The sequence below is a fragment of the Oncorhynchus nerka genome, unplaced genomic scaffold (assembly GCF_034236695.1).
Source record: "Oncorhynchus nerka isolate Pitt River unplaced genomic scaffold, Oner_Uvic_2.0 unplaced_scaffold_423, whole genome shotgun sequence".
Taxonomy (NCBI): domain Eukaryota; kingdom Metazoa; phylum Chordata; class Actinopteri; order Salmoniformes; family Salmonidae; genus Oncorhynchus; species Oncorhynchus nerka.
Genome location: NW_027040490.1, coordinates 79,274 through 99,970, shown reverse-complemented (window position 1 = coordinate 99,970; position 20,697 = coordinate 79,274). Strand labels below are relative to the sequence as shown.

General features: G+C 47.1%; 1 protein-coding gene across 1 annotated transcript in view; it reads right to left on the bottom strand.

Moving 5' to 3' along the window:
- ppp2r2ca (protein phosphatase 2, regulatory subunit B, gamma a) overlaps positions 1 to 20,697 on the bottom strand; it is a 76,477-nt gene that overhangs the window by 41,300 nt on the left and 14,480 nt on the right. The window contains exons 3-5 of the mRNA XM_065017050.1: positions 19,900 to 20,083; positions 17,944 to 18,056; positions 17,490 to 17,667 (exon numbers count right to left, since the gene is read on the bottom strand). Coding sequence (XP_064873122.1) covers positions 17,490 to 17,667; positions 17,944 to 18,056; positions 19,900 to 20,083 — 475 coding nt within the window. The remainder of the gene's footprint in view (positions 1 to 17,489; positions 17,668 to 17,943; positions 18,057 to 19,899; positions 20,084 to 20,697) is intronic.

The following is a 20,697-nucleotide window of genomic DNA, read 5'->3' as shown; positions in this document are numbered from 1 at the left end:
ACTCTACAGTAGTAGATGTGGTGGTTGTAGCTAGCCTGACTAACTGTACAGTAGTAGATGTGGTGGTTGTAGCTAGCCTGACTAACAGTACAGTAGTAGATGTGGTGGTTGTAGCTAGCCTGATTAACTCTACAGTAGTAGATGTGGTGGTTGTAGCTAGCCTGATTAACTCTACAGTAGTAGATGTGGTGGTTGTAGCTAGCCTGATTAACTGTACAGTAGATGGATGTGGTGGTTGTAGCTAGCCTGACTAACTGTACAGTAGATGGATGTGGTGGTTGTAGCTAGCCTGATTAGCTGTACAGTAGTAGCCTGATTAGCTGTACAGTAGATAGATGTGGTGGTTGTAGCTAGCCTGATTAACTGTACAGTAGATGGATGTGGTGGTTGTAGCTAGCCTGACTAACTGTACAGTAGATGGATGTGGTGGTTGTAGCTAGCCTGACTAACTGTACAGTAGATGGATGTGGTGGTTGTAGCTAGCCTGACTAACAGTACAGTAGATGGATGTGGTGGTTGTAGCTAGCCTGACTAACTGTACAGTAGATGGATGTGGTGGTTGTAGCTAGCCTGATTAACTCTACAGTAGTAGATGTGGTCGTTGTAGCTAGCCTGACTAACTGTACAGTAGATGGATGTGGTGGTTGTAGCTAGCCTGATTAACTGTACAGTAGATGGATGTGGTGGTTGTAGCTAGCCTGATTAACTGTACAGTAGATGGATGTGGTGGTTGTAGCTAGCCTGATTAACTGTACAGTAGATGGATGTGGTGGTTGTAGCTAGCCTGACTAACTGTACAGTAGATGGATGTGGTGGTTGTAGCTAGCCTGACTAACTGTACAGTAGATGGATGTGGTGGTTGTAGCTAGCCTGACTAACTGTACAGTAGTAGATGTGGTGGTTGTAGCTAGCCTGACTAACTGTACAGTAGTAGATGTGGTGGTTGTAGCTAGCCTGATTAACTGTACAGTAGATGGATGTGGTGGTTGTAGCTAGCCTGATTAACTGTACAGTAGTAGATGTGGTGGTTGTAGCTAGCCTGACTAACAGTACAGTAGTAGATGTGCTGGTTGTAGCTAGCCTGACTAACTGTACAGTAGATGGATGTGGTGGTTGTAGCTAGCCTGACTAACAGTACAGTAGATGGATGTGGTGGTTGTAGCTAGCCTGATTAACTCTACAGTAGTAGATGTGGTGGTTGTAGCTAGCCTGATTAACTCTACAGTAGTAGATGTGGTGGTTGTAGCTAGCCTGACTAACTGTACAGTAGTAGATGTGGTGGTTGTAGCTAGCCTGACTAACAGTACAGTAGTAGATGTGGTGGTTGTAGCTAGCCTGATTAACTCTACAGTAGTAGATGTGGTGGTTGTAGCTAGCCTGATTAACTCTACAGTAGTAGATGTGGTGGTTGTAGCTAGCCTGATTAACTGTACAGTAGATGGATGTGGTGGTTGTAGCTAGCCTGACTAACTGTACAGTAGATGGATGTGGTGGTTGTAGCTAGCCTGATTAGCTGTACAGTAGTAGCCTGATTAGCTGTACAGTAGATAGAAGTGGTGGTTGTAGCTAGCCTGATTAACTGTACAGTAGATGGATGTGGTGGTTGTAGCTAGCCTGATTAACTGTACAGTAGATGGATGTGGTGGTTGTAGCTAGCCTGATTAACTGTACAGTAGATAGATGTGGTGGTTGTAGCTAGCCTGATTAACTGTACAGTAGATGGATGTGGTGGTTTTAGCTAGCCTGATTAACTGTACAGTAGATGGATGTGGTGGTTGTAGCTAGCCTGATTAACTGTACAGTAGATGGATGTGGTGGTTGTAGCTAGCCTGATTAACTGTACAGTAGATGGATGTGGTGGTTGTAGCTAGCCTGATTAACTGTACAGTAGATGGATGTGGTGGTTGTAGCTAGCCTGATTAACTGTACAGTAGATGGATGTGGTGGTTGTAGCTAGCCTGATTAACTGTACAGTAGATGGATGTGGTGGTTGTAGCTAGCCTCATTAACTGTACAGTAGATGGATGTGGTGGTTGTAGCTAGCCTGATTAGCTGTACAGTAGATGGATGTGGTGGTTGTAGCTAGCCTGATTAACGGTACAGTAGATGGATGTGGTGGTTGTAGCTAGCCTGACTAACTCTACAGTAGATGGATGTGGTGGTTGTAGCTAGCCTGACTAACAGTACAGTAGATGTGGTGGTTGTAGCTAGCCTGATTAGCTGTACAGTAGTAGATGTGGTGGTTGTAGCTAGCCTGACTAACAGTACAGTAGATGTGGTGGTTGTAGCTAGCCTGACTAACTCTACAGTAGTAGATGTGGTGGTTGTAGCTAGCCTGATTAACAGTACAGTAGATGGATGTGGTGGTTGTAGCTAGCCTGATTAACAGTACAGTAGATGGATGTGGTGGTTGTAGCTAGCCTGACTAACTCTACAGTAGATGGATGTGGTGGTTGTAGCTAGCCTGACTAACTCTACAGTAGATGGATGTGGTGGTTGTAGCTAGCCTGACTAACTCTACAGTAGATGGATGTGGTGGTTGTAGCTAGCCTGACTAACTCTACAGTAGTAGATGTGGTGGTTGTAGCTAGCCTGATTAACTCTACAGTAGTAGATGTGGTGGTTGTAGCTAGCCTGATTAACTCTACAGTAGTAGATGTGGTGGTTGTAGCTAGCCTGACTAACAGTACAGTAGATGGATGTGGTGGTTGTAGCTAGCCTGATTAACTCTACAGTAGTATATGTGGTGGTTGTAGCTAGCCTGATTAACTGTACAGTAGTAGATGTGGTGGTTGTAGCTAGCCTGACTAACTGTACAGTAGTAGATGTGGTGGTTGTAGCTAGCCTGATTAACTGTACAGTAGCTAGCCTGATTAACTCTACAGTAGATGGATGTGGTGGTTGTAGCTAGCCTGATTAACTGTACAGTAGCTAGCCTGATTAACTCTACAGTAGATGGATGTGGTGGTTGTAGCTAGCCTGATTAACTCTACAGTAGATGGATGTGGTGGTTGTAGCTAGCCTGACTAACAGTACAGTAGATGGATGTGGTGGTTGTAGCTAGCCTGACTAACGGTACAGTAGATGGATGTGGTGGTTGTAGCTAGCCTGATTAACTCTACAGTAGTAGATGTGGTGGTTGTAGCTAGCCTGATTAACTCTACAGTAGTAGATGTGGTGGTTGTAGCTAGCCTGACTAACTGTACAGTAGATGGATGTGGTGGTTGTAGCTAGCCTGATTAACTCTACAGTAGTAGATGTGGTGGTTGTAGCTAGCCTGATTAACTGTACAGTAGATGGATGTGGTGGTTGTAGCTAGCCTGATTAACTGTACAGTAGATGGATGTGGTGGTTGTAGCTAGCCTGACTAACGGTACAGTAGATGGATGTGGTGGTTGTAGCTAGCCTGACTAACGGTACAGTAGATGGATGTGGTGGTTGTAGCTAGCCTGATTAACTGTACAGTAGTAGATGTGGTGGTTGTAGCTAGCCTGATTAACTCTACAGTAGATAGATGTGGTGGTTGTAGCTAGCCTGACTAACTGTACAGTAGATAGATGTGGTGGTTGTAGCTAGCCTGATTAACAGTACAGTAGATGGATGTGGTGGTTGTAGCTAGCCTGATTAACTCTACAGTAGTAGATGTGGTGGTTGTAGCTAGCCTGATTAACAGTACAGTAGTAGATGTGGTGGTTGTAGCTAGCCTGACTAACAGTACAGTAGTAGATGTGGTGGTTGTAGCTAGCCTGATTAACTGTACAGTAGATGGATGTGGTGGTTGTAGCTAGCCTGATTAACGGTACAGTAGTAGATGTGGTGGTTGTAGCTAGCCTGATTAACTCTACAGTAGTAGATGTGGTGGTTGTAGCTAGCCTGATTAACTGTACAGTAGATGGATGTGGTGGTTGTAGCTAGCCTGATTAACTGTACAGTAGATGGAAGTGGTGGTTGTAGCTAGCCTGATTAACTGTACAGTAGTAGATGTGGTGGTTGTAGCTAGCCTGACTAACTGTACAGTAGATGGATGTGGTGGTTGTAGCTAGCCTGATTAACTGTACAGTAGTAGATGTGGTGGTTGTAGCTAGCCTGACTAACAGTACAGTAGTAGATGTGGTGGTTGTAGCTAGCATGACTAACTGTACAGTAGATGGATGTGGTGGTTGTAGCTAGCCTGACTAACAGTACAGTAGATGGATGTGGTGGTTGTAGCTAGCCTGATTAACTCTACAGTAGTAGATGTGGTGGTTGTAGCTAGCCTGATTAACTCTACAGTAGTAGATGTGGTGGTTGTAGCTAGCCTGACTAACTGTACAGTAGTAGATGTGGTGGTTGTAGCTAGCCTGACTAACAGTACAGTAGTAGATGTGGTGGTTGTAGCTAGCCTGATTAACTCTACAGTAGTAGATGTGGTGGTTGTAGCTAGCCTGATTAACTCTACAGTAGTAGATGTGGTGGTTGTAGCTAGCCTGATTAACTCTACAGTAGATGGATGTGGTGGTTGTAGCTAGCCTGATTAACAGTACAGTAGATGGATGTGGTGGTTGTAGCTAGCCTGACTAACTCTACAGTAGTAGATGTGGTGGTTGTAGCTAGCCTGACTAACTGTACAGTAGTAGATGTGGTGGTTGTAGCTAGCCTGACTAACTCTACAGTAGTAGATGTGGTGGTTGTAGCTAGCCTGATTAACTCTACAGTAGTAGATGTGGTGGTTGTAGCTAGCCTGATTAACTCTACAGTAGTAGATGTGGTGGTTGTAGCTAGCCTGATTAACTCTACAGTAGTAGATGTGGTGGTTGTAGCTAGCCTGACTAACGGTACAGTAGATGGATGTGGTGGTTGTAGCTAGCCTGATTAACAGTACAGTAGTAGATGTGGTGGTTGTAGCTAGCCTGACTAACAGTACAGTAGATAGATGTGGTGGTTGTAGCTAGCCTGACTAACTGTACAGTAGTAGATGTGGTGGTTGTAGCTAGCCTGATTAACTGTACAGTAGATGGATGTGGTGGTTGTAGCTAGCCTGACTAACGGTACAGTAGTAGATGTGGTGGTTGTAGCTAGCCTGATTAACTCTACAGTAGATGGATGTGGTGGTTGTAGCTAGCCTGATTAACTCTACAGTAGTAGATGTGGTGGTTGTAGCTAGCCTGATTAACGGTACAGTAGTAGATGTGGTGGTTGTAGCTAGCCTGATTAACTCTACAGTAGTAGATGTGGTGGTTGTAGCTAGCCTGATTAACTCTACAGTAGTAGATGTGGTGGTTGTAGCTAGCCTGATTAACTCTACAGTAGTAGATGTGGTGGTTGTAGCTAGCCTGACTAACGGTACAGTAGATGGATGTGGTGGTTGTAGCTAGCCTGATTAACAGTACAGTAGTAGATGTGGTGGTTGTAGCTAGCCTGACTAACAGTACAGTAGATAGATGTGGTGGTTGTAGCTAGCCTGACTAACTGTACAGTAGTAGATGTGGTGGTTGTAGCTAGCCTGATTAACTGTACAGTAGATGGATGTGGTGGTTGTAGCTAGCCTGACTAACGGTACAGTAGTAGATGTGGTGGTTGTAGCTAGCCTGATTAACTCTAGAGTAGATGGATGTGGTGGTTGTAGCTAGCCTGATTAACTCTACAGTAGTAGATGTGGTGGTTGTAGCTAGCCTGATTAACTCTACAGTAGTAGATGTGGTGGTTGTAGCTAGCCTGACTAACTCTACAGTAGTAGATGTGGTGGTTGTAGCTAGCCTGATTAACTCTACAGTAGATGGATGTGGTGGTTGTAGCTAGCCTGATTAACTCTACAGTAGTAGATGTGGTGGTTGTAGCTAGCCTGATTAACTCTACAGTAGTAGATGTGGTGGTTGTAGCTAGCCTGATTAACTCTACAGTAGATGGATGTGGTGGTTGTAGCTAGCCTGATTAACTCTACAGTAGTAGATGTGGTGGTTGTAGCTAGCCTGATTAACTCTACAGTAGTAGATGTGGTGGTTGTAGCTAGCCTGATTAACTGTACAGTAGATGGATGTGGTGGTTGTAGCTAGCCTGATTAACTCTACAGTAGTAGATGTGGTGGTTGTAGCTAGCCTGATTAACTCTACAGTAGTAGATGTGGTGGTTGTAGCTAGCCTGATTAACTCTACAGTAGTAGATGTGGTGGTTGTAGCTAGCCTGATTAACTGTACAGTAGTAGCCTGATTAACTCTACAGTAGTAGATGTGGTGGTTGTAGCTAGCCTGACTAACGGTACAGTAGTAGCCTGATTAACTCTACAGTAGTAGATGTGGTGGTTGTAGCTAGCCTGACTAACGGTACAGTAGTAGATGTGGTGGTTGTAGCTAGCCTGACTAACGGTACAGTAGTAGATGTGGTGGTTGTAGCTAGCCTGACTAACGGTACAGTAGTAGATGTGGTGGTTGTAGCTAGCCTGATTAACTCTACAGTAGTAGATGTGGTGGTTGTAGCTAGCCTGACTAACAGTACAGTAGATGGATGTGGTGGTTGTAGCTAGCCTGACTAACTCTACAGTAGTAGATGTGGTGGTTGTAGCTAGCCTGATTAACTCTACAGTAGTAAAATTGTACACAGACACACTATGAGCATGCAGAGATCGTTTTTAGCCTCAGCTACTGAAATCAACCCTGTCACACGCACGCACACATGTACGAGCGCGAACACACACACACGCACGCACACACGCACGCACGCACGCACGCACGCACGCACGCACGCACGCACGCACGCACACACACACACACACACACACACACACACACACACACACATTCTATTTGCAGCGAGCCCCGTGTGTCTTAGTGGAGTAGAGAGTAGAGTGTAGGGAGTTGACACTGAGTGAATTATTTAAACTTCTCTGTAGATGTTTTCTAGGTCAGGGTCCTGTTATGGTAGAGCCCGTTTAAACTTCTCTGTAGATGTTTTCTAGGTCAGGGTCCTGTTATGGTAGAGCCCGTTTAAACTTCTCTGTAGATGTTTTCTAGGTCAGGGTCCTGTTATGGTAGAGCCCGTTTAAACTTCTCTGTATAGATGTTTTCTAGGTCAGGGTCCTGTTATGGTAGAGCCTGTTTAAACTTCTCTGTAGATGTTTTCTAGGTCAGGGTCCTGTTATGGTAGAGCCTCTTTAAACACTACAGCCTACAGATGGAGGAGCGTATTTTGATCACCTTGTTGCAGAACAACTGAACAGACAGAATGAACGACTGGGTCTCTGGTACTGAACTGTTTAAACACTGCAGCCTACAGATGGAGGAGCGTAATTTGATCACCTTGTTGCAGAACAACTGAACAGACAGAATGAACGACTGAGGTGAAAGCACCAATTTGTAAGTCGCTCTGGATAAGAGCGTCTGCTAAATGACTTAAATGTAATGTAAATGTAATGGGTCTCTGGTACTGAACTGTTTAAACACTGCAGCCTACAGATGGAGGAGCGTAATTTGCTCACCTTGTTGCAGAACAACTGAACAGACAGAATGAACGACTGGGTCTCTGGTACTGAACTGTTTAAACACTGCAGCCTACAGATGGAGGAGCGTAATTTGATCACCTTGTTGCAGAACAACTGAACAGACAGAATGAACGACTGGGTCTCTGGTACTGAACTGTTTAAACACTGCAGCCTACAGATGGAGGAGCGTAATTTGCTCACCTTGTTGCAGAACAACTGAACAGACAGAATGAACGACTGGGTCTCTGGTACTGAACTGTTTAAACACTGCAGCCTACAGATGGAGGAGCGTAATTTGATCACCTTGTTGCAGAACAACTGAACAGACAGAATGAACGACTGGGTCTCTGGTACTGAACTGTTTAAACACTGCAGCCTACAGATGGAGGAGCGTAATTTGATCACCTTGTTGCAGAACAACTGAACAGACAGAATGAACGACTGGGTCTCTGGTACTGAACTGTTTAAACACTGCAGCCTACAGATGGAAGAGCGTAATTTGATCACCTTGTTGCAGAATTATTATTTAATTTCTTTAATTCACCTTTATTTAACCATGTAGGCCAGTTGAGAACAAGTTCTCATTTACAACTGCGACCTGGCCAAGATAAAGCAAAGCAGTGTGAACAGACAACAACACAGAGTTACACATGGAGTAAACAAGCGTACAGATCTAGCAACCTTTTGGTTATTGGCCCAGCGCTCTAACCACTAGGCTACCTGCCGCCCCAAAACATTTCCTGTTACTGCAAGATTAGTTTCCTGCTTTATCAAACTGCTTCAAATTAAGATCTTACATCTGGACCTTCCTACCCAGACTGGCACAGAGCCATAGAGAGTCTGTGATTGAACAGGAAGACTGGCACAGAGCCATAGAGAGTCTGTGATTGAACAGGAAGACTGGCACAGAGCCATAGAGAGTCAGTGATTGGGCAGGAAGACTAGCACAGAGCCATAGAGATTCAGTCATTGGTAAGGAAGACTGGCACAGAGCCATATAGAGTCAGTGATTGGGCAGGAAGACTGGCACAGAGCCATAGAGAGTCAGTGATTGGGCAGGAAGACTGGCACAGAGCCATAGAGAGTCAGTGATTGGGCAGGAAGACTGGCACAGAGCCATAGAGAGTCAGTGATTGGGCAGGAAGACGGGCACAGAGACATATAGAGTCAGTGATTGGGCAGGAAGACTGGCACAGAGCCATATAGAGTCTGTGATTGGGCAGGAAGACGGGCACAGAGCCATATAGAGTCAATGATTGAACAGGAAGACTGGCACAGAGCCATATAGAGTCAGTGATTGGGAAGGAAGACTGGCACAGAGCCATAAAGAGTCAGTGATTGGGCAGGAAGACTGGCACAGAGCCATAGAGAGTCAGTGATTGAACAGGAAGACTGGCAGAGAGCCATATAGAGTCAGTGATTGGGTAGGAAGACTGGCACAGAGCCATAGAGAGTCAGTGATTGAACAGGAAGACTGGCACAGAGCCATAGAGAGTCTGTGATTGGGCAGGAAGACTGGCAAAGAGCCATATAGAGTCAGTGATTGGTAAGGAAGACTGGCACAGAGCCATAGAGAGTCAGTGATTGGGAAGGAAGACTAGCACAGAGCCATAGAGAGTCTGTGAATGGGCAGGAAGACTGGCACAGAGCCATAGAGAGTCTGTGATTGGGTAGGAAGACTGGCACAGAGCCATAGAGAGTCAGTGATTGAACAGGAAGACTGGCACAGAGCCATAGAGAGTCTGTGATTGGGCAGGAAGACTGGCAAAGAGCCATATAGAGTCAGTGATTGGTAAGGAAGACTGGCACAGAGCCATATAGAGTCAGTGATTGGGCAGGAAGACGGGCACAGAGACATATAGAGTCAGTGATTGGGCAGGAAGACTGGCACAGAGCCATATAGAGTCTGTGATTGGGCAGGAAGACGGGCACAGAGTCATATAGATAGATCCAAGTAGATCCAAGATGGCGTAGCAGTCGGACGTGTGTTTTGTCTTGTCCCGTCCTGTATAGTGTAAATATAGTTTTTTTCCTCTTTTTTTCCGTATATATTTCGTACATATTTTAATCTCACTTCCCAACCACAGGCTGAATATACTCTCCTGCAACCCGCATCACCCAATGTGGTACGGATCTGCTTTTTCTATGCTTTAGAATCGGAACCCTCATCAGAAGCTAGCCGCTAACTAGCTACTAGCTAGCCACTGCTAGCGGTCTTCAACGCTAACTAGGACACCAGCGCGACATCTACCCAAAGCATATCAGACTGCTTTTTCTCTACCACATCTCCGGATTCCTACCGCAAGCTCTGAAGCTTTATACCGGATCATCGTAAATAGCTAGCTGCAATCCGAGTGGCTACTCCTGGCTAACGTCTCTGTCCCAGAGCAAGCACCAGTTAGCCTGGAGCTAGCCTCGAGCTAAACCCATCTCCCGACTACCCGAAGAGGTCCAAAATACCTAATTTGCCAATTGGCCTGGACCCTCGACTGACCCTCTACTGCCGACACGGAGCCCCGCCGATCCATCACGACTGGTCCGCCGACATAATCGTCCGAGGGGTTTCAACAGGCTTCTCCGCTGCGACATCGCCAAAGATCCATCTGCTGGCCAAGGCCCGCGAGCTTTCTGAATCGCTGTATCTCCAGCTCACCGCATGAAGAGGAATAAATAAACAGACTCACCCCATCGCGACGTCCCCCAAAGGTTAACTCTCTAGCCCTCGCTATCTCCCTGCTTGCTAATTCGGCCTGCTAACGGCTAGCTTGTCAAGCTCCGGTCCGCTAACTGCTACCTTGTCTAGCTCGGGCCTACGAACTGTTAGCTTGTTAGCACAGGCCTGCTAACCGTCTGTACCACCGCGTCCCAATCACTCTCTGACCCCATTTACTTTCTATCTCTTTTTGATTTTTAATTTGTTTATACCTTCCGGAAACCTGCCTCACCCAATGTGATACGGAATCGCTATTACTTTTACTCTTATTTTTATTTTTATGACACTCAAGAACCTCCAGACGCTAACCAGCTAACTAGCTACAAGCTAGTTAGTCATTGTTAGTTAAAAAAAAAAAAAAAAAAAAAAAAAAAAAAAAAAAAAACCTGAATCACTCGCCAGCCCCCCTGCCCATCCACCGCTGCCCCTGGACACTGATCTCTTGGCTACATAGCTGACGCACGCTGGACTGTCCATTAATCACGGTACTCCTTTCTGCTTGTTTGTCTTACCTGTCGGCCCGTTGCCTAGTCAACGCCATTTTACCTGCTGTTTGTTGTGCTAGCGGATTAGCCTCGCCTACTGTTTTTAGCTAGCTTTCCAAATTCAACACCTGTGATTACTGTATGCCTCGCTGTATGTCTCTCTCAGATGTCAATATGCCTTGTATACTGTTGTTCAGGTTAGTTATAATTGTTTTAGTTCACAATGGAGCCCCTAGACCCACTCTGCATACCCCTGTTACCTCCTTTGTCCCACCTCCCACACATGCGGTGACCTCACCCATTACAACCAGCATGTCCAGAGATACAACCTGTCTCATCATCACCCAGTGCCTGGGCTTACCTCCGCTGTACCCGCACCCCACCATACCCCTGTCTGTGCATTATGCCCTGAATATATTCTACCATGCCCAGAAACCTGCTCCTCTTATCCTCTGCCCCCAACGCTCTAGGCGACCAGTTTTGATAGCCTTTAGCCGCACCCTCATACTACTCCTTCTCTGTTCCGCGGGTGATGTGGAGGTAAACCCAGGCCCTGCATGTCCCCGGGTACCCTCATTTGTTGACTTCTGTGATCAAAAAGCCTTGGTTTTATGCATGTCAACATCAGAAGCCTCCTCCCTAAGTTTGTTTTACTCACTGCTTTAGCACACTCTGCTAACCATGATGTCCTTGCCGTGTCTGAATCCTGGCTCAGGAAGGCCACCAAAATTCAGAGATTTCCATACCCAACTATAACATCTTCCGTCAAGATAGAACTACCAAAGGGGGCGGAGTTGCAGTCTACTGCAGAGATAGCCTGCAAAGTAATGTCATACTTTCCAGGTCCATACCCAAACAGTTCGAACTACTAATTTTGAAAATTACCCTCTCCAGAAATAAGTCTCTCACTGTTGCCGCCTGCTACCGGCCACCCTCAGCTCCCAGCTGTGCCCTGGACACCATTTGTGAATTGATCGCCCCCATCTAGCTTCAGAGTTTGTTCTGTTAGGTGACCTAAACTGGGATATGCTTAACACCCCGGCAGTCCTACAATGTAAGCTAGATGCCCTCAATCTCACTCAAATCATCAAGGAACCCACCAGGTACAACCCTAACTCTGTAAACAAGGGCACCCTCATAGACGTCATCCTGACCAACTGGCCCTCCAAATACACCTCCGCTGTCTTCAACCAGGATCTCAGCGATCATTGCCTCATTGCCTGTATCCGCCACGGAGCCGCAGTCAAACGACCACCCTCATCACTGTCAAACGCTCCCTAAAACACTTCTGTGAGCAGGCCTTTCTAATCGACCTGGCCCGGGTATCCTGGAAGGACATTGACCTCATCCCGTCAGTTGAGGATGCCTGGTCATTCTTTAAAAGTAACTTCCTCACCATTTTAGATAAGCATGCTCCGTTCAAAAAATGCAGAACCAAGAACAGATACAGCCCTTGGTTCACTCCAGACCTGACTGCCTCGACCAGCACAAAAACATCCTGTGGCGGACTGCAATAGCATCGAATAGCCCCCGTGATATGCAACTGTTCAGGGAAGTCAGGAACCAATACACGCAGTCAGTCAGGAAAGCTAAGGCCAGCTTCTTCAGGCAGAAGTTTGCATCCTGTAGCTCCAACTCCAAAAAGTTCTGGGACACTGTGAAGTCCATGGAGAACAAGAGTACCTCCTCCCAGCTGCCCACTGCACTGAGGCTAGGTAACACGGTCTCCACCGATAAATCCACGATTATCGAAAGCTTCAATAAGCACTTCTCAACGGCTGGCCATGCCTTCCGCCTGGCTACTCCAACCTCGGCCAACAGCTCCGCCCCCCGCAGCTCCTCGCCCAAGCCTCTCCAGGTTCTCCTTTACCCAAATCCAGATAGCAGATGTTCTGAAAGAGCTGCAAAACCTAGACCCGTACAAATCAGCTGGGCTTGACAATCTGGACCCTCTATTTCTGAAACTATCTGCCGCCATTGTCGCAACCCCTATTACCAGCCTGTTCAACCTCTCTTTCATATCGTCTGAGATCCCCAAGGATTGAAAGCTGCCGCAGTCATCCCCCTCTTCAAAGGGGAGACACCCTGGACCCAAACTGCTATAGACCTATATCCATCCTGCCCTGCCTATCTAAGGTCTTCGAAAGCCAAGTCAACAAACAGGTCACTGACCATCTCGAATCCCACCGTACCTTCTCCGCTGTGCAATCTGGTTTCCGAGCCGGTCACGGGTGCACCTCAGCCACGCTCAAGGTACTAAACGATATCATAACCGCCATCGATAAAAGACAGTACTGTGCAGCCGTCTTCATCGACCTCGCCAAGGCTTTCGACTCTGTCAATCACCATATTCTTATCGGCAGACTCAATAGCCTCGGTTTCTCGGATGACTGCCTTGCCTGGTTCACCAATTACTTTGCAGACAGAGTTCAGTGTGTCAAATCGGAGGGCATGCTGTCCGGTCCTCTGGCAGTCTCTATGGGGGTGCCACAGGGTTCAATTCTCGGGCCGACTCTTTTCTCTGTATATATCAATGATGTTGCTCTTGCTGCGGGCGATTCCCTGATCCACCTCTACGCAGACGACACCATTCTATATACTTTCGGCCCGTCATTGGACACTGTGCTATCTAACCTCCAAACGAGCTTCAATGCCATACAGCACTCCTTCCGTGGCCTCCAACTGCTCTTAAACGCGAGTAAAACCAAATGCATGCTTTTCAACCGATCGCTGCCTGCACCCGCATGCCCGACTAGCATCACCACCCTGGATGGTTCCGACCTTGAATATGTGGACATCTATAAGTACCTAGGTGTCTGGCTAGACTGCAAACTCTCCTTCCAGACTCACATCAAACATCTCCAATCGAAAATCAAATCAAGAGTCGGCTTTCTATTCCGCAACAAAGCCTCCTTCACTCACGCCGCCAAGCTTACCCTAGTAAAACTGACTATCCTACCGATCCTCGATTTCGGCGATGTCATCTACAAAATGGCTTCCAACACTCTACTCAGCAAACTGGATGCAGTCTATCATAGTGCCATCCGTTTTGTCACCAAAGCACCTTATACCACCCACCACTGCGACTTGTATGCTCTAGTCGGCTGGCCCTCGCTACATATTCGTCGCCAGACCCACTGGCTCCAGGTCATCTACAAGTCCATGCTAGGTAAAGCTCCGCCTTATCTCAGTTCACTGGTCACGATGGCAACACCCATCCGTAGCACACGCTCCAGCAGGTGTATCTCACTGATCATCCCTAAAGCCAACACCTCATTTGGCCGCCTCTCGTTCCAGTACTCTGCTGCCTGTGACTGGAATGAACTGCAAAAATCGCTGAAGTTGGAGACTTTTATCTCCCTCACCAACTTCAAACATCAGCTATCCGAGCAGCTAACCGATCGCTGCAGCTGTACATAGTCTATTGGTAAATAGCCCACCCATTTTCACCTACCTCATTCCCATACTGTTTTTATACTGTTTTTTTATTTTATTTATTTATTTACCTTTCTGCTCTTTTGCACACCAATATCTCTACCTGTACATGACCATCTGATCATTTATCACCCCAGTGTTAATCTGCAAAATTGTATTATTCGCCTACCTCATGCCTTTTGCACACATTGTATATAGACTGCCCATTTTTTTTTCTACTGTGTTATTGACTTGTTAATTGCTTACTCCATGTGTAACTCTGTGCTGTCTGCTCACACTGCTATGCTTTATCTTGGCCAGGTCGCAGTTGCAAATGAGAACTTGTTCTCAACTAGCCTACCTGGTTAAATAAAGGTGAAATAAAAAATAAAAAAAAAATAAAAAAATATAGAGTCAATGATTGAACAGGAAGACTGGCACAGAGCCATAGAGAGTCAGTGATTGGGCAGGAAGACTGGCACAGAGCCATAGAGAGTCAGTGATTGGGCAGGAAGACTGGCACAGAGCCATAGAGAGTCAGTGATTGGGCAGGAAGACTGGCACAGAGCCATAGAGAGTCAGTGATTGGGAAGGAAGACTGGCACAGAGCCATAGAGAGTCAGTGATTGGGCAGGAAGACTGGCACAGAGCCATAGAGAGTCAGTGATTGGGCAGGAAGACTGGCACAGAGCCATAGAGAGTCAGTGATTGGGAAGGAAGACTGGCACAGAGCCATAAAGAGTCAGTGATTGGGCAGGAAGACTGGCACAGAGCCATAGAGAGTCAGTGATTGGGCAGGAAGACTGGCACAGAGCCATAGAGAGTCAGTGATTGGGAAGGAAGACTGGCACAGAGCCATAAAGAGTCAGTGATTGGGCAGGAAGACTGGCACAGAGCCATAGAGATTCAGAGCTGAGTTCCGGCACCTCAAATATTCTACTTCCTGTTCCTCTTATAGATTAAAAGTATTGTGGAGCTCCAGCACCTCAATATAAACAGTACCGGGCCACTACCTCAATATAAACAGTACCGGTCCACTACCTCAATATAAACAGTACCGGGCCACTACCTCAATATAAACAGTACCGGGCCACTACCTCAATATAAACAGTACCGGTCCACTACCTCAATATAAACAGTACCGGGCCACTACCTCAATATAAACAGTACCGGGTCACTACCTCAATATAAACAGTACCGGGCCACTACCTCAATATAAACAGTACCGGTCCACTACCTCAATATAAACAGTACCGGGCCACTACCTCAATATAAACAGTACCGGGCCACTACCTCAATATAAACAGTACCGGGCCACTACCTCAATATAAACAGTACCGGGCCACTACCTCAATATAAACAGTACCGGGTCACTACCTCAATATAAACAGTCCCGGGCCAGGACCCCAATATAAACAGTACCGGGCCACTACCTCAATATAAACAGTACAGGGCCACTACCTCAATATAAACAGTACCGGGCCACTACCTCAATATAAACAGTACCGGGCCAGTACCTCAATATAAACAGTACTGGGCCACTACCTCAATATAAACAGTCCCGGGCCAGGACCCCAATATAAACAGTACCGGGCCACTACCCCAATATAAACAGTACCGGGCCACTACCTCAATATAAACAGTACCGGGCCAGCACCTCAATATAAACAGTACCGGGCCACTACCTCAATATAAACAGTACCGGTCCACTACCCCAATATAAACAGTACCGGGCCACTACCTCAATATAAACAGTACCGGGTCACTACCTCAATATAAACAGTACCGGGCCACTCCCTCAATATAAACAGTACCGGGCCACTACCTCAATATAAACAGTACCGGTCCACTACCCCAATATAAACAGTACCGGGCCACTACCTCAATATAAACAGTACCGGGCCACTACCTCAATATAAACAGTACAGGGCCACTACCTCAATATAAACAGTACCGGTCCACTACCTCAATATAAACAGTACCGGGCCACTACCTCAATATAAACAGTACCGGGCCACTACCTCAATATAAACAGTCCCGGGCCACTACCTCAATATAAACAGTACCGGGCCAGCACCTCACTATAAACAGTACCGGGCCACTACCTCACTATAAACAGTACCAGGCCACTACCTCAATATAAACAGTACCGGGCCACTACCTCAATATAAACAGTACCGGGCCAGGACCCCAATATAAACAGTACCGGGCCACTACCTCAATATAAACAGTACAGGGCCACTACCTCAATATAAACAGTACCGGGCCACTACCTCAATATAAACAGTACCGGGCCAGTACCTCAATATAAAGAGTACTGGGCCACTACCTCAATATAAACAGTCCCGGGCCAGGACCCCAATATAAACAGTACCGGGCCACTACCCCAATATAAACAGTACCGGGCCACTACCTCAATATAAACAGTACCGGGCCACTACCTCAATATAAACAGTACTGGGCCACTACCTCAATATAAACAGTCCCGGGCCAGGACCCCAATATAAACAGTACCGGGCCACTACCTCAATATAAACAGTACAGGGCCACTACCTCAATATAAACAGTCCCGGGCCAGGACCCCAATATAAACAGTACCGGGCCAGCACCTCAATATAAACAGTACCGGTCCACTACCTCAATATAAACAGTCCCGGGCCAGGACCCCAATATAAACAGTACCGGGCCACTACCTCAATATAAACAGTACAGGGCCACTACCTCAATATAAACAGTACCGGGCCACTACCTCAATATAAACAGTACCAGGCCAGTACCTCAATATAAACAGTACTGGGCCACTACCTCAATATAAACAGTCCCGGGCCAGGACCCCAATATAAACAGTACCGGGCCACTACCCCAATATAAACAGTACCGGGCCACTACCTCAATATAAACAGTACCGGGCCAGCACCTCAATATAAACAGTACCGGGCCACTACCTCAATATAAACAGTACCGGGCCAGTACCTCAATATAAACAGTACCGGGCCACTACCTCAATATAAACAGTACCGGGCCAGTACCTCAATATAAACAGTCCTGGGCTAGCACCATTTTAGTACCCAAAATGAGTACTGGTTCCTATTTTAGTCTGAGTCAAGCACTGTACAGAGTTAGTCACTATACTGCTCCCCCCACTAACATGCATGTGTGTGTGTGTGTGTGTGTGTGTGTGTGTCTGCTTTCCTGTGTGTGTGTGGGTCTCCACAACTGTGTGTGTGTGTGTATGTCTCTGTACATGTGTGTGTGTCCCAGTGAAGGATACTGAAGCTGCGGTCTGTGATCCCCAGATGCCACATGTGTGTCTCCAAACCTGTGTGTGTGTGTGTGTGTGTCTCCACACGTGTGTGTGTGTGTCTGTGTGTGTGTGGAGCTCCAAAACTGTGTGTGTGTGTGTGTCTCTCCCAGTGAAGGATACTGAAGCTGCGGTCTGTGATCCCCAGGTGCCACATGTTGATCCTCAGGTCATCAGCTGACATGTAGGTCTCTCCGTCACTGTTGACCGATATGGAGTTAACATGGTAGGTATGACCATTGGAGAACACCCTCCTAGGACGTACCTCCACCATCAGGTCTGTAGGTCTCAACACAGGAACCTGGGAGGGAGGGAGGGAGGGAGGGAGAGAGGGAGGGAGGTAGGAGGAGGGAGAGAGGGAGGGAGGGAGGGAGGGAGGGCGGGAGGGGGAGAGAGGGACAGAGGGAGGGAGGGCGGGAGGGGGAGTGAGAGAGAGAGGGATGGAGGGAAGGAGGGGGGAGAGAGGGAGGGTTAGGGACCAGGGGATGGGCCGAATGAGGGACAAAACAAGAGTTGTGTGTGTGTGTGTGTGTGTGTGTGTGTGTGTGTGTGTGTGTGTGTGTGTGTGTGTGTATACCTGTAGTGATGTGACTGTAGAGATGTCCTTCACCCTGCCCTCCTCATCTTTCAGGTTGTAGCCCTCCGGTTGCTTGTCTCGCTCACTCACCTTCCACAGCTTGATGGTCTTATCTGACGCACACACACACACACACACACACACACACACACACACACACACACACACACACAACACACACACACACACAGGGATAATGTTTGAGACCAAGTCTGACTGGTTGACAGTGCTCTTATCTGTGTTAGAGTTTCAGGGTCATGATGTAATCTGGAGGAAACATCTGTCAACGGTTCAGTAAGATTACAGGTAGTGAGGTCAACTGACAGTTTGTGGCAAAGAAGGATTATGGGAAATGTAGTCAACTCACTGTTTGTGGAAAGGAGGAATTATTGGTAGTCTTCTGCTAGGGGAGGATTATGGGTTGTGTAGTCTACTGACTGTTAGTGGAAAAGAGGAATTATGGGTAGTGTAGTCTACTCACAGTTGATGGTGTTATATAAATAATCTAATATAAAGCGTTACTAGCAGACCAAAGCTCTGGTTAAACCGGATGCCCTCAGATAACTCTGGGCCCAGTGTCCTCAGTCAAGTCTAGAGCCTGTGTGCAATAACATGATTATCCGAAGGACACACAGCTGCCATCACGCAAATATACTCCCCTGTAAAACTACAAAGAGCATCCTGCAACACTAACGAGCTTAGAAGTGCCAAACTATCTCACTGACATTGACCCCTACATACACTCCTGCATAAACAGGAAACACCTGAGCCTAAAGCAGACATTACCAGTTCCCCCTATCTCACGCTTCCTTGACACACATACATCTCATGAAGCACTGTACACTCACACTCTACCCCCTCTACTGGTCGGGTGCCAAGAGCAAAGGACTTTGCTGTGCACCAATGGGGCCCGCTCTGGCTAGAGCAAGGCCCGCCTCCAACTCTTCAGGACCAGTCAGAAGACCAACACGACGAGACTCCACCTACATTATTCTGTGTATACATTCTGCTGTAAACTCTGGCTGAGCAGCCTAATTATTCGGACTCCTCACAGAGTCACATTCCTTAGGTCCGTGCACGATAAACGGCAGGACAAGATAACTTTGACCAATAAACTGCCTTTTTGATACACCTGATTCCACTCTGTCCAGCGTCGTTGTTTTGCATTCCCTCTCCAGTATGAAACACCAACAATGGAAAGGAAGATTATGGATAGTATTCTGATAGAGGAGGACTATGGGTAGTATTCTGATAGAGGAGGACTATGGGTAGTTATCTGATAGAGGAGGACTATGGGTAGTATTCTGATAGAGGGGGACTATGGGTAGTATTCTGATAGAGGAGGACTATGGGTAGTATTCTGATAGAGGAGGACTATGGGTAGTATTCTGATAGAGGAGGACTATGGGTAGTATTCTGATAGAGGAGGACTATGGGTAGTATTCTGATAGAGGAGGACTATGGGTAGTATTCTGATAGAGGGGGACTATGGGTAGTATTCTGATAGAGGAGGTCTATGGGTAGTATTCTGATAGAGGAGGACTATGGGTAGTATTCTGATAGAGGAGGACTATGGGTAGTATTCTGATAGAGGAGGACTATGGGTAGTATTCTGATAGAGGAGGACTATGGGTAGTATTCTGATAGAGGAGGACTATGGGTAGTATTCTGATAGAGGAGGACTATGGGTAGTATACTCTCCCCCCTCACTGTTGGTGGAGAGGAGGATTATGGGTAGTTAGTCTACTCACCGTTGGTGGAGAGGAGGATTATGGGTAGTTAGTCTACTCACCGTTGGTGGAGAGGAGGATTATGGGTAGTTAGTCTACTCACCGTTGGTGGAGAGGAGGATTATGGGTAGTTAGTCTACTCACCGTTGGTGGAGAGGAGGATTATGGGTAGTTAGTCTACTCACCGTTGGTGGAGAGGAGGATTATGGGTAGTTAGTCTACTCACCGTTGGTGGAGAGCAGGAAGTGGGCGGCGTTCTGTTGAGGCAGCCATCGTATCTTGTTGATCTTCTCCTCGATCTCCAGACTCTTCAGGTAGTCAAAGTCAGGCTCGTGGCTCTGGAAGGTACTGTACACATTATACTCCCCCGACTCACCCGTCTCCCCCACCTGCTCCAACTCCCCTTTAGGCTGGGAGAGGAGAGGAGGTAGGGGGAGAAGAGAGGAGAGGAGGTAGGGGGGAGGAGAGGAGAGGAGAGAAGGTAGGGGGAGAAGAGAGGAGAGGGGGTAGGGGGGAGAAGAGAGGAGAGGAGAGGGGGTAGGGGGAGAAGAGAGGAGAGGGGGTAGGGGGAGAAGAGAGGAGAGGGGGTAGGTGGGAGAGGAGAGGAGAGGAGAGGAGAGGAGAGGAGAGGAGAGGAGAGGAGAGGAGAGGAATATAACGATATAGTAACCACTTCCATACCACACTGACAATATACTGACCAGACACTAGCTAGCACACTGATGATATACTGACCAGACACTAGCTAGCACACTGACCAGACACTAGTTAGCACACTGACCAGACACTAGCTAGCACACTGACCAGACACTAGCTAGCACACTGACCAGACACTAGCTAGCACACTGACGATATACTGACCAGACACTAGCTAGCACACTGACCAGACACTAGCTAGCACACTGACCAGACACTAGCTAGCACACTGACGATATACTGACCAGACACTAGCTAGCACACTGACCAGACACTAGCTAGCACACTGATGATATACTGACCAGACACTAGCTAGCACACTGACCAG